This window comes from Electrona antarctica (assembly GCF_951216825.1).
Source record: "Electrona antarctica genome assembly, chromosome: 15".
Lineage (NCBI taxonomy): Eukaryota > Metazoa > Chordata > Actinopteri > Myctophiformes > Myctophidae > Electrona > Electrona antarctica.
The window spans coordinates 12,508,981-12,521,428 of NC_136796.1; the positions used below are offsets into that span (position 1 = coordinate 12,508,981).

At 39.3% G+C, this 12,448-nt stretch overlaps 1 protein-coding gene across 1 annotated transcript; it reads right to left on the reverse strand.

Annotated features, from left to right (window-relative positions):
- Positions 1 to 4,821: 4,821 nt before the first annotated feature.
- On the reverse strand, positions 4,822 to 9,189 carry smim13 (small integral membrane protein 13). Its single transcript, XM_079522866.1, has 2 exons — positions 8,692 to 9,189; positions 4,822 to 7,090 (listed from the first exon to the last, which is right to left on the reverse strand). The coding sequence occupies exons 1-2, from the start codon at positions 8,765 to 8,767 to the stop codon at positions 6,900 to 6,902; spliced, it is 267 nt and encodes an 88-aa protein (XP_079378992.1). The 5' UTR covers positions 8,768 to 9,189; the 3' UTR covers positions 4,822 to 6,899.
- Positions 9,190 to 12,448: the final 3,259 nt, after the last annotated feature.

Consider the following 12,448-nt stretch of genomic DNA (forward strand, 5'->3'; position numbering starts at 1 on the left):
AAATCACTCCGAGACCATGGGCTATAGCCCATCGTCTCGGAGTCATTTTCGTCTTTTTTTCAAATCCTAATTTTTCATCATTTATGACCATGGGCTATAGCCCATATCGGACGGCATACTATAGCATGCCGTTTTCCATCATTTTTGAGGATTTGAAAAAAAAGACGAAAATCACTCCGAGATGATGGGCTATAGCCCATGGTCTCAAAGCTGAGGAGATTCTCAGAGAGCATGGTGCCACTCTGTGATAAGCTGCTGTCTATGTGAGCCACAGGTCATGGGTTCAAGTTCAGCCCATGGCCTCAGACGGCATACTATAGCATGCCGGTTTGCATCATTTTTGAGGATTTGAAAAAAAGACGAAAATGACTCCGAGACGATGGGCTATATAGCCCATCGTCTCGGAGTCATTTTCGTCAGCAGCTTATCACAGAGTGGCACCATGCTCTCTGAGAATCTCCTCAGCTTTCCATCTCTTTCCAGTGTTCTTCTGGATGTTATTCTCCAAAACATGCTGCAGAGTGAAAGTAGGAGGAACTCAGATGGATTTGAACTCTCAAGCTCTGACTCACATGGATGTTGTCTTAACAAGGGTGCCACTGAGCTCTCTGTGATTTTAAGTTTTAAGTTGTTCTATGTCTTCAGTGCTTTAAGTGTTATCATGGATGTTAATCAGATAATACAGAGGAGAAACCATGACAGAAATCAGAAAGCCTGGTAGCTCTATGTGTGGCTGTCCACATGATCCAGACATTGTGGTCTTTACTCTGAAACTTTACTTTGAAGAAAGAAGAAGATAAAAGCACCCGGAAATCTCTCTGTGTCAGGCTAAGGTAGTGATGGTGCAGTTGGTAAAGAAAAGGACCTTGAAGTCAAAGAAATTACTTTCACCTAGAAACTCCATTCACACTTTTTAAAATTCATCTTACTGTGGAGACACATGCTGGAACCTTTTACTTTGCAATGTTTTTTAGTTTCTGAGTTATTTAACCTAAACGCCCAATGCATTCTCAATGGCAATAGCACAAACTTTGGCATGCCTACTAGTCCTACATACTTGCACCTAGAAACCCCATTCAAACCTATTTAGGTTCATCTTACGGTAGACATGCCTGAAAAGGAATCTTTGAAATGTTTCATAGTTTTAGAAATATAGTGCTTTCAAATTTGAGAAATGTATAATGGGGGTCAATAGCAGATTTTGGGATGTCAAAAAAGCACTTTCACCTGGAAACTCTTCAAACTTTCTATAATTCAGTTTAGGGTACACACACACACACACACACACACACACACACACACACACACACACACACACACACACACACACACACACACACACACACACACACACACACACACACACACACATACACACACACACACACACATTGATGGGTTATTTTTGAGTGGTGTAAACCACTCCTACATCTGGCTTTGTTAGTCTGTCTGTCTGTGCTCAAAAAATGAGCACGGTTGCTATGGTCACCCAGTTCACACGGGTGTGATTTCATTACGTCAGACCACAGCTGATCAGTCTATATAAGACCTTACACCACTCAGTTCACACAGTGTGACTTTTTTCAGTACATGTACACATGGTTTGAACCGTCACAGTATCCTGTGGTGTCCCGTAGGACTAGCCCACTGCGTCATTGGTACCTGCCAATTCTCACCGAAGTAAAGACTTGAGTGGGGTTTGAACCCACAACCTGTTGTTACTCAAAGGCAAAGGAAGACTAAAATAACAAAAAATAACAGGAGATTTGTCTATTGTTTGTTGTGCTGTTGTTTATCTAGACGTTTGAATGTTTATGAACCACAATGGAAACAAGCCTCTGGCTGGCTCTTCTATCATTATCTATTGGCATCTCTGTACACAGCAAGCTCACTGAGTAAAGAGCCTGCCTGGGAATCAGGAGGCCACAGGTTCAAGTCCCTGCTCCGACTGTGTGTCCCTTGTGACTGCAACAAGTCAAATGGCTTCAACAGAGAATTGGTGAGAAATTGAATCCTAGTAAAGGCCAGTCAATGTAAGCTAAAAAGAGGTGTGACCGAAAATAAATTGCAATAGTAATCATTCAAGGTTATTTATGATCCTTAGGGTCATCCAAATAACAAATTAAAAATTGATTATTATATACATTTTGGATCATGGTAAATTCAGGGGTTGAACGTCGAGGTAGGCCTACCATTGAAAACATTGAAAAAGTAAGGCAAAAATGTCTAATTTGAATTATGCTTTAAGTAGCATGTGCATGTCAAACTAGGGGTTATTCATGATTCTGACTGACTGACCTCATCACATTTGCGCTAGCCCCTCCTATATATATAGGTTTGTTTTTCCTTAAAGGAGCATTCAGTGATTTGGGTGATTTAGAAAACCCCCCGGTCTGCCCCGGGAACAAGATGTGCACTACAGTGGGGGGACACGCAACAGGCCAACAGCACGCACACCAAGGCCTGCCCCCACTCGATCATGATTGGCGGAAGGCCCCTCTCTATCCTGATTGGATGAAGGCTGGGCCACCTAGCCAAAAACTAAACCTAAGGTTTTTGACCCCAGGGGTTAACTGGGGACAGGGAGGAACTCCTTATATGGTCAGCACACTCTATAGTAGGGAGGATTATCACAACAAAACAAACTAAGTGAAACATTAAAAACGCCATTGACAATGAAGGGAAATTTACGTAATTTTGTCCCTACATTAAATGCCATTGACAATAAAGAGAATGTAATGTTTGTTTTGTCTGATAATTACATCATAAAAGATGTAGCCTATATGGGCCATTCTACCGAATTGGTTCAAAGTTGGAAATTGTGTGAAATTTGTATGCTATTTTGAAAAACCATATTCATGTTGCACCAGATCTACGGGACACATATTTAGTAAAGGCACAGTCGATTATCATATTGTATTTTAATAATGTATTGGAATAACTTTCCTCTCCCAAAATGTGTCACTACACAACCTGACAGAAATAAAAAAGGGTCACATTAGTCTTGTGGCACATTAACTGTTTTTATTCTGACTGGCTGCTGTTGCTGTTGTCATTGTGACAACTAGCTGAATCGAGAGGCGAGATCATTCAGCGACATGCGACGTCATCTCGACGATTAAGCAATACATATGACCCTTTTTTATTTATGTCAGGTTGTGTTCCCACTTCCCACATTATTGTTGACTGACATGGGTCATGGGTCTCAAATGAATTGAATGACTGACAGGAACTATATGCCCATAATATAAGATAAGTGTTTAGAACCTAAACGCTTGGGTTTAGTGTGAAACGAAAAAAAACAACAACAACTGTTTTTTAGGCTGGGCGGGCGGGCCCCCATGACGATTATAAAAACATTTCGTCTCTGTTCCTAGCCCTTCTAATCAGCTTTAGTACACTGGTGCCATCTAGTGGTCAAATAGAAGAACTCTTCATTAGTGGTAATGTAGTGGTTCTAGGGCTACTTCAGATGACCTCCGGTTAGTGAGGCCTCACCCTTGACCCTAGAACACCTCAGGAGAAGAAAAAAGTACCGCATGCGGTACTATGTCATAGTACAGTACCATAGTACCACTACCGCATGTACCGCATAAACTGCATGGTAACTCTCTGAACAGTGAACAGATCCCTCTCCATTGACGGAAAACTCAAAATGAGACAAACTGAGTGGCAGGTGCCTCAGTCTAATTCTGCCAGCTGGCAATGAGGCTAACATTGATAGCCCTCAGTTTATTGAGACTTTTGCACAACAAAAGTAGTAATGTATGCTTGATTATACCGACTAATGAGAGAAGCTAGGGACCAGTCCAATGATCCAGACTGTCTACAAATACAAGTCGCACAATCTAAAGAATTGGAGGACACTCACACAACCTGTGAGTCATACGCAATGCCGTTCCTCCCAAAAGCATACAAGCTTTACCATAAGTAATAGAAACCTTTTTAAATAGAGCGGTCCTGTTGAATTGTAAGAAACATCATGATTTATACTGCTAAGCAATGTTTTCTAATAAAAACTTGCTGTGTTTACATACAGTACAAAGGCTACCACATCAAAAACAACACTGCTGTGTTAAGTTGTCAGATTGGTAGCCACTTTTCTTTCTTTCAAATGGGCCCTGTTCCAGAAAAGAATTATAACCACTAGCTGGTATATAGGGAAAGGGGGGCTAGTATAGAGACCTCTGGGGCAAAGTATATATAGGGCTTTAAGTGATCAACGTCTATAAACTCAACAGGTTGAGCAGGCAGAAAGTGTTATTCTTTTCAATCACACATATATGCCATGGGCATGTGTGTCACCAGCTCAGTGGCCTTGTGGTTAGAGTGTCCGCCATGAGACTGGGAGGTTGGGGTTCAATCCCCAGCCGGGTCATACCAAAGACTCTAAAAATGGGACCCAGTGCCTCCCTGCTTGACACTCAGCATCAAGGGTTGGATTGGGGGTAAGTCCCTGCGACATACTAGCGTCATGTCCAGGGGGTGTACTTGTACATCAAGCTGCCTCACGCTACAGAAACAGGAGATAGGCTCCTGCCCTATGGGCCTCATGGCTCGGCAAGGCTACTATGTGTGTCATAGCACATCAAATGTGTAGTTTTATTCCCAAGACGACATGACTCAGAGACAGCAGGTGGGGCATTGTTATCAATTGGGTCACACTTCTTCATCCCCACCTAAAGTTAGGAAAAAAACATGGAATTTCATTTTGACTCTTATGGAACCGTTAAAATGAAACCCATCATTCCTTATTACAATACCACTTATTTCATACCAGTGTAACAAAGCTAATTTATGAAAACATCTTCGTATTTTTGTATTAAATATATTTATTATGAAGGTAAATTGCAGGAAATACTAAACACTTTAAAACTACTACACACAACCATTACATTGCCTACAGACCTTTTCTCTCACCAAAGACAGTTATGACGACACAACAGTATTTGTTCACTTGAAATGCTTGAGTGCTAAAATATTTCTACCAGTAATATAATGCAAAACAAATATGTTTTGTTCACCTGTTGGGGAATAAAGTGACAAAGAACTAAGCTCTGGTCAGCCTGGTACAGCTCTGTAATGGAAACCAATTTATTGTTGGCAATACAAAGGAATCATAGGCCATGTAGTAACAGTGGATGCTATCTATTCTAGACAGGCACTGGTACAGACACAGGACGACATCACAACTGCAGGGTTTCACACCCCTGCAGTATCAAGCCTCATTAGCCACCCACGGTAGGCAGTTAACACTGCACTTTAACATTACCAGAGGTCTTGGCAATTCAAAATATTTTTTGAGAGTGTCTAGAAGAAGCTGCAAGATAAAGGATTTCAACGCTATTGGAATGTAGCCCTGGTAGTTAGTTTTTTCTGGAAGGCTTTGGCAATATCTATTGGTTGTGACACTATTGCATGGTAAGTAATTACCAGAGCCAAGTAAGACAGAGTTACCAAGTAAGACAGAGTTACGACAACTCTGTTCACTTCATGGGGCCAGTCCAATGGCGGCTCTTCTACATAGACTTCTATTGGCGAAGAGCGACAATGTCCTGGACCGGAAGTTGGCAGTATGCACTGGACTCAGGCAACAGCCCAGCTTTAATGATCTTAAATCCCTTTATTTTAGATCGTTTTTTTTGTAATAGTACAACATAAACATTACAGAGACTTTAGTTGTCACTGTACAATACTTTAAAACAGTTGTCATGTTGCACACATGCAAAAAATTGCTGATATTTGCGCCGCCCTCGTTGAAAACAATCAAAACAAATCAAATTCAAAGGCTGTATGAACAGCGCTCGAGTGCTACGTTTTCTGCCCCCTCAATGTCATAACTCTGTCTTACTCTATGGCTCTGGTAATTACTAACACAGTGTACAAACAATAAAAATCTAAGCAAAAAACATTTAGCTTTTTCATTGCACTTACTAGAATATTTTCCCCAAAGAAAATTACATTGATTACCTTAAGTTGTCAGTTATGCAATATTGCAAATAGCTTTTTTCAGTGTGTGTGTGTGTTTAGGTTTTTTTTGTATAATGGTCTAGATAAACTCTACACCTGTCAAAATAAGCTTTCCTTGAACTAAAACAACGATCAAATGACCACTTCACCACTTTTCAACCTATCTTCATATAATTGGTCCTCATTGATGTTCATATTCCACCATTTTTTTCTGCCTGGTCTGTCTCATAAGAGGGCTGTGGGCAGTTTAGAAATCCATCCACCAGATGGGGAATCCAAGCTAATAGAAACTGAAGGCTTTCTATTCCTGAAAAGTTGCGATAATGTATTCTAAATATATTAAAAAACAAATTAAAAACAAATCTGCATAACGATGATGTCACTGGTGGACGGGTTTCTGAACTGCCCACAGCCCTCCTATGAGACAGACCGAGTAGGAAAAGAATTGTGATATTTTATCATGAACATAAGTGAAGACCAATTATATGAGATAGGTTGAAAAGTGGTCCTTTAAGATCAAATTATATAAAGTGTACACATACAATTATGATATAAACGTGTCAGTTGTGTGTCTTGTGATGCAGCAACAGCTGCTGGATGCTAATGAAATCCTAGGTCCACATACAACTAGGAGGCTACATGTACAGACTGAGCAGTTGCTACATAGAAATGGCCAGTCACTTGGATTTCTATTTATCCCTTTAATCCAGAGGAGCTGCCCGGTCAGTTTAAAGTGTCCTGGTGAGGACTAGGAGGGCTGAGTACTGACTGATACCAAGGTCCTTGGGCAGTGCAGAGAAGGCATGGATGGGTAAATAGTTCAGATGATCAGACAGGACACGTAATATAAGCGGTCATCGTGAAACAGAGGTTTCATGTGTAGCAGGTAAAAAGAGTGATGGTAAACAGTAGACCGTTTGGGATGGGGTCTATGTAGTGCTTTCCGGGGCAACAAGTCTTTGGCGTGCAGTCTTGGGACGGTTGCGGACAGCAGCGCTGGCAGAACGTTCACTCTTTGTTTCGGACGGCTGAGTTTCAACCTGCGGAGAACCGGCATCTCCCAGTAGCTCGCGCAGGAACTTGAACTTGGACAGGAAAAGCTGCCAAACTACATACCAACCTGAAGGAAGGGTCAGAATAACAATTTTGAAAAATCTACTCCCAAACTTGTAACACAGTTATGTGTTACAAGCTCCTTCTCAAAAAAAATTAATCTTGTGTAAAAGTTACTTTTCTTCCGTAATATAATTCAAAAAGTTAAAGTTTCATATATTCTTTGCACATAAAGTGAACCTTTTTTTTTTTTTTAATCTTGATGATTATGGCATACAGCTCATGAAAATCAAAAAATCCTATCAAAATTTTACGAGACCACTAAAAAAAAAGTTTTTTATTTGAATCGATAAATGTTGTTTAAATGCAGTAAATACTTGTTCTGGTCTACTTTTGAACAAATGATTTCATCAATGAGGCATGGCATGGAGGTGAGCCTTTGTCACTGTTGGTGTTATGGAAGCCCAGGTTTGCTTTGATAACAGCTGTAAGTTCATTTGTAGTATGTCGCACACCTTCCTCTTGACAATACAACCTAGATTCTCTGTGGGGTTCAGGTCAGGCCAGTTGGCTGGTCAGTTAAGCACAGTAATACCAGTCAGTACTAGCCTGGATCCAGCCCAAAGACCCCGCCCACTCTCTGAGTGGACTCAGTCTCAAGAAAGCTACAGTCTGATAATCAGGCTAAGTCAGTACACCAATTACTAGTAGTTTTGGCACTGTGGGCAGGTGCCAAATCGATTAAAAATCATTTTTTAAGTGGTCTCGTAAAATATTCGAATATTTTTTAGATAGGACTTTTTGATTTTCATGAGCTGTATGTCATAATCATCAAGATTAAAACAAAATGAATTGAGAATATATGAAAGTTTCACTTTTTGAATTATATTACGGAAGAAAATGAACTTTTACACAATATTCTAATTTTTTGAGAAGGAGCTGTACAGTTATATAGTTAGTTATTTGAGAATTGAGATACTAAATCAGTAGAATTGAGATACTAAGTAGTATATCAATTAAAGCATGGGTCACATTTACGAAAATAACATGACATGAATAATGTACTAAAAACAATGGACAAATATTTAGAAATTGCACAAAGCCATGTCTAGAAGGTCAATTGCAGATATGCTGAAGAAGGTGAAGGGAGCTGTAATGTCTTGTCCATGCAGTTACTCTCCCTTCCCCCTTCACATGGTAAAAATAGAAAATCTTCTGAAATAGAATCCAGTTATGCAAAGCCATTCAACACACCGTGTCATATTCTTGACGAGACTTGTACAAATTAACTTAAAGGACTTGCTGACTGTGCTCAAAACAAATTTCGTATTCTAAGTTCTAACTTGGCTTCTTTTCTTGATAACAGGAAGACTGGGAATCAAGTCAAATTGGCTTATTTTCCCCAGTGTGTGTATACTATATATATATATATATATATATATATATATATATATATATATGGAAACCCCATTCTTCCACTAGTATCCCTTCTTTGTAACAGCTTGTTACTTACATAATTCTGTCTGTTACATAAATCACAAGATCGAAAATTCACAACAATGTTATGTCAAGTGGTTCCAGTTCAACCAACGTACATATGATTTACTAGCATTGTATAAATCAGTTAGCAACAAGATAAATAAACAAGCTAGATTGTTTGAAACTTACCAAAAAGCATGAAGAGTAACGCACACACAATTGTGGCCACAATGACCAGCACTGTGAGCCCGACACTTTGCCACATCTTCTTAGCGGAGCACTTAAAACCCGAAATAGCATAAGGAGAGAAATGTAAACGATACGTGTATTTTCCAACTCAAAACTTGGGCTGAGCAAGGTGGTAGTGAGTTTCTTCCTCAGGATGCTAGCATAGCATTTGTACTAATAGCATATAGTTTCGAATTCGAGCTAGTTAGCTTGCTATCCATCCACAGCAATGAGAAAAGACACATCACAACAAAGCTCCACTAGCTTGTTAGGTAGCATCTGGCTATAGCAGCCATGCGATCAAAACGAATCAAAGTGGTGTTACAGTGCCTAACCAACCGAGACACTGTAGCTACATAATTGCAACATATATTTGTTTGGCTCCCATAGAGATAAGCACAGCAAGTAACTAGGTTAAGACAACAAAATCGGTGTCATACGATGAGATCCGAAACTGCGACTGCGCCGGAGACCCAATTGACTTATGGGTCCTGTAGTCTTATATATACTCTGCCTGTAGTCCAGCGTCTGTCTTTTGTTGATGGTTTTTGAAAACTTTATGACCATACCTAACAGCATGCCAAAATTCAAGGAGCAGTTACCAAGTGCATTTCTTTTTTCGCGCAGACGAAATGAAAGCCTGGGTATCGAGGCTACCAAGTGCATAATTGTTATTTTTTACATTAATCCCAGTTTACAGTATAGGCATTTTAGCTCCCAGCAGCCATCACATTAAAAAATCATAACAATTATGCACTTGCGGTAACTACTTTTTGGCATGCGGTTAGATATGGTCATAAGGTTAATTTTCAAAAACCATCGCAAACTAATTTGGCTCGTCCCCTAGTTGTCGGTTTGCAATGAAACCAGGCATTATGGTACATTTAAATAATGGCCATCATTGGCTCCCGGCAGCCATTGTGGACGCCATCTTGAAAACAATTACCTTCTCGTTTGTTTTTCGTAAGAATTTAGTATGTTATTTAGCACACCCAATAGTAACATAGGTATAGTAACAATATAAAAAACAAATTGTAATGTTATGCGACAGCTGAATGCATCACCAGTGGTCTACTACAGTGTGAATGCTTACTTGTGGGCTTTGTGGCAGCTGAGATGTACTTCAAATGTATTTTATTTTTGAAAAGATGATTGATACAATTGATCAACCTCACAAAGGATGTGTGTGCCACGGATTCAAGCCTTTATTAAGCAATATCAAAATCTTTCTTGTGAAGCTAAAACATTCAAAATATTTGTGTAGGCCTATAATTTGTCAAGCAGCATTTTTTTCCTACAAAACAAAAGCAAAAACTGGCACCTTGAGGGGGGTCTCACCTGTGGCTATGTCTAATCAACCGGCAGCCGTGGTCTTTTGACCAGGCTGTATTTCAAAGGACTGGGCTTAAACCTGTAGTGTAGGGTAGCTATAGAGATTCAAATCAGACCATTGTCACTCCACCAAAACCGTTTGCGGTTGGGATCCATGTGACACCCATTTTATGTCATAGTAGGGTGAAGGAATTAGAATTAGAATAGGAATTTGAAACAACCCAGTTACATTGTCCCAGTCACAGTTTTCAAATGTAGGTACTAGTTAATAGTAAGCAATGTAAAAAATACTAAGATCTTATCCTGCTGGATCAGTGTTTTTCAAACTTACCAGTGAGCAAGTTAAAATCTCAATATATGATCTGCTATTTTTGCTATGTTGGAAATATACTCTCACTCACAGACACTTGTGTATGTAAGTGAGAGTGGGGGGAACAGAGAATAAAATGAAATTGAAAGGTAGATAATAAATAATTTGTGTTTCACATGAGTGGATTTTCTGGACCATGTTGAATGAACAAACTGCAGATGTTCATTTATCATGTCCAGAACCTTTTCTTGTGCACATACTGTAGGTTTGTGACGTTTTGAAGGGAATTGATTTTATTTAGCATTTTTGAATATTTAATAGAGTAGCCTATTGGATGATTGTTATGTTAAGTGATACTGACGTGACTTTTTAAGGCATTTAAGTTTAAGTGGTGTTGATTTGATCGTTTTGGTACGTATTTTTATATTATATGAACTTTTGGGTTGATTTATGTCTCTATTCTTTATGTCAAAGGATCCATGTTTTATGAATATACAGTATATGGCCATTGTATATTTAGAAATGAGAATATATGATGAGGTAACTTGGAGTTGCAGTACAAGGACAATGTGTTTAATGCATAGACATGGGAAATGGCTGCTTTTAAAAATTATAACCTATAGGTGTGAGGAATTGTGGACTTTTGCAGCCTGGCTTGGTTAAATTATTAGACATCTAATAGAGGTGTATGGAATTGTGAACTTTCAAGCCATTTAAGATTTGGAATCAGTGTCTGTTATTTTTGTGATTAGTTATATATGGGATATTCCAATACAAAAATAAACCTGCGGGGATGCCTATCATATATGTTACATGTTCTACTTGGTCAGACGCTAATGTTGTATGTATTCACATGGGTGATAAAATGTAAAGGTACATTTAATAGAGTAATTATGTTTTTCAGGTGAATCTTTCCATAACTGTATTGTGAGATTAAGAATGAATGAATTAATGTTGCATTTATTTATCGTTGTGCTTCTTATCGCAAATTGGACTGTTGTATTATTATCATGACATGCATTGATTTCAGGGTTTTTGACAGTCAAATATGTGGCCAGTATTTGATATTTTCCCTTTAGAAAATGAATGTTAATTTATTTTTTATTTTGTCCATATTCAATTATGTATTCTCGTGAACTCTGTATCATATTTTCATACTGTGGAAAGACACTGTATATGTTTAAATTTTGATTTTAGGCATGCATTTGTTTGTATGTAATCTTAATGCCTGTATATGTAACTTGTTTTATTTCATATTTCTGTAATGTCGACAAATTGTCAAAATATATTTCTATATCGACAAGATTGTCGAAATGGGGGAATGTTGTGGGAAATATGAAGATTCAAATCAATATAGTATATTGTTCCATGATAGTCTGTCTGGTCGTGTCTGTGAGCAACGACACCGCCTGAAAGCCTGTCTTAATCCAATCAACCCTTTGATCAAGCTGTATGTAAAAGACCATGTCACACCTATTGTTTGTTATGAGAACCTGCTGGGCCTGAATAGGTATCACTAGGTAGTCCCTGTCTCAGGAGGGGGGCGACAGTCAGGGCGTCTGTATTGTATTGTACCTTTGTGAAGGTCATGTTTATCTGTGGACCTGCTTCTGGGGTATAAGAGAGGACCTACGGAGAAGCTGGGGAGGCTAGTGGGATGGAGACGACGAGAGAGAGATGTACTGGGAGAGAAAGTTGGAGTGATGCAGGCTAAGCCTGCTAGACGAGTAGATGTTTGCTTGTTGCTGTTCTTCTGAATAAACTTCTAAGATATACATTCACCTTGATGGACATATATTATTTCCATAACACCATCTACCGGAAGGGGGCGTGGAAAGGGGGCTGTGAGATAGGCCTATTCATTCTACAAGGAGTTGGTTTACTTTAATTCCTCCTGCTCGTTCCTGACATTAGTGGCGTTTCTTCCATTTGGTCTATTACACAATTACTGTGGTTACATCTTTTTACCTCGGGTATTGTGCGTTACCACATCCACCTCCATGGTTGTGGTTCTAAATGGATCTAACGCCGGGGCTCCACTGGACGCGCCAGCGTTGAGTCGCCGTCACCGTCAGG

Bases quoted from the DNA above. Each gene is read 5' to 3' on its own strand.
- smim13 (XM_079522866.1), bottom strand. From the start codon at position 8,767: ATGTGGCAAAGTGTCGGGCTCACAGTGCTGGTCATTGTGGCCACAATT. The intron at 7,091-8,691 runs GTAAGTTTCAAA...CCCTTCCTTCAG, and splicing joins GTTACTCTTCATGCTTTTTG to GTTGGTATGTAGTTTGGCAG.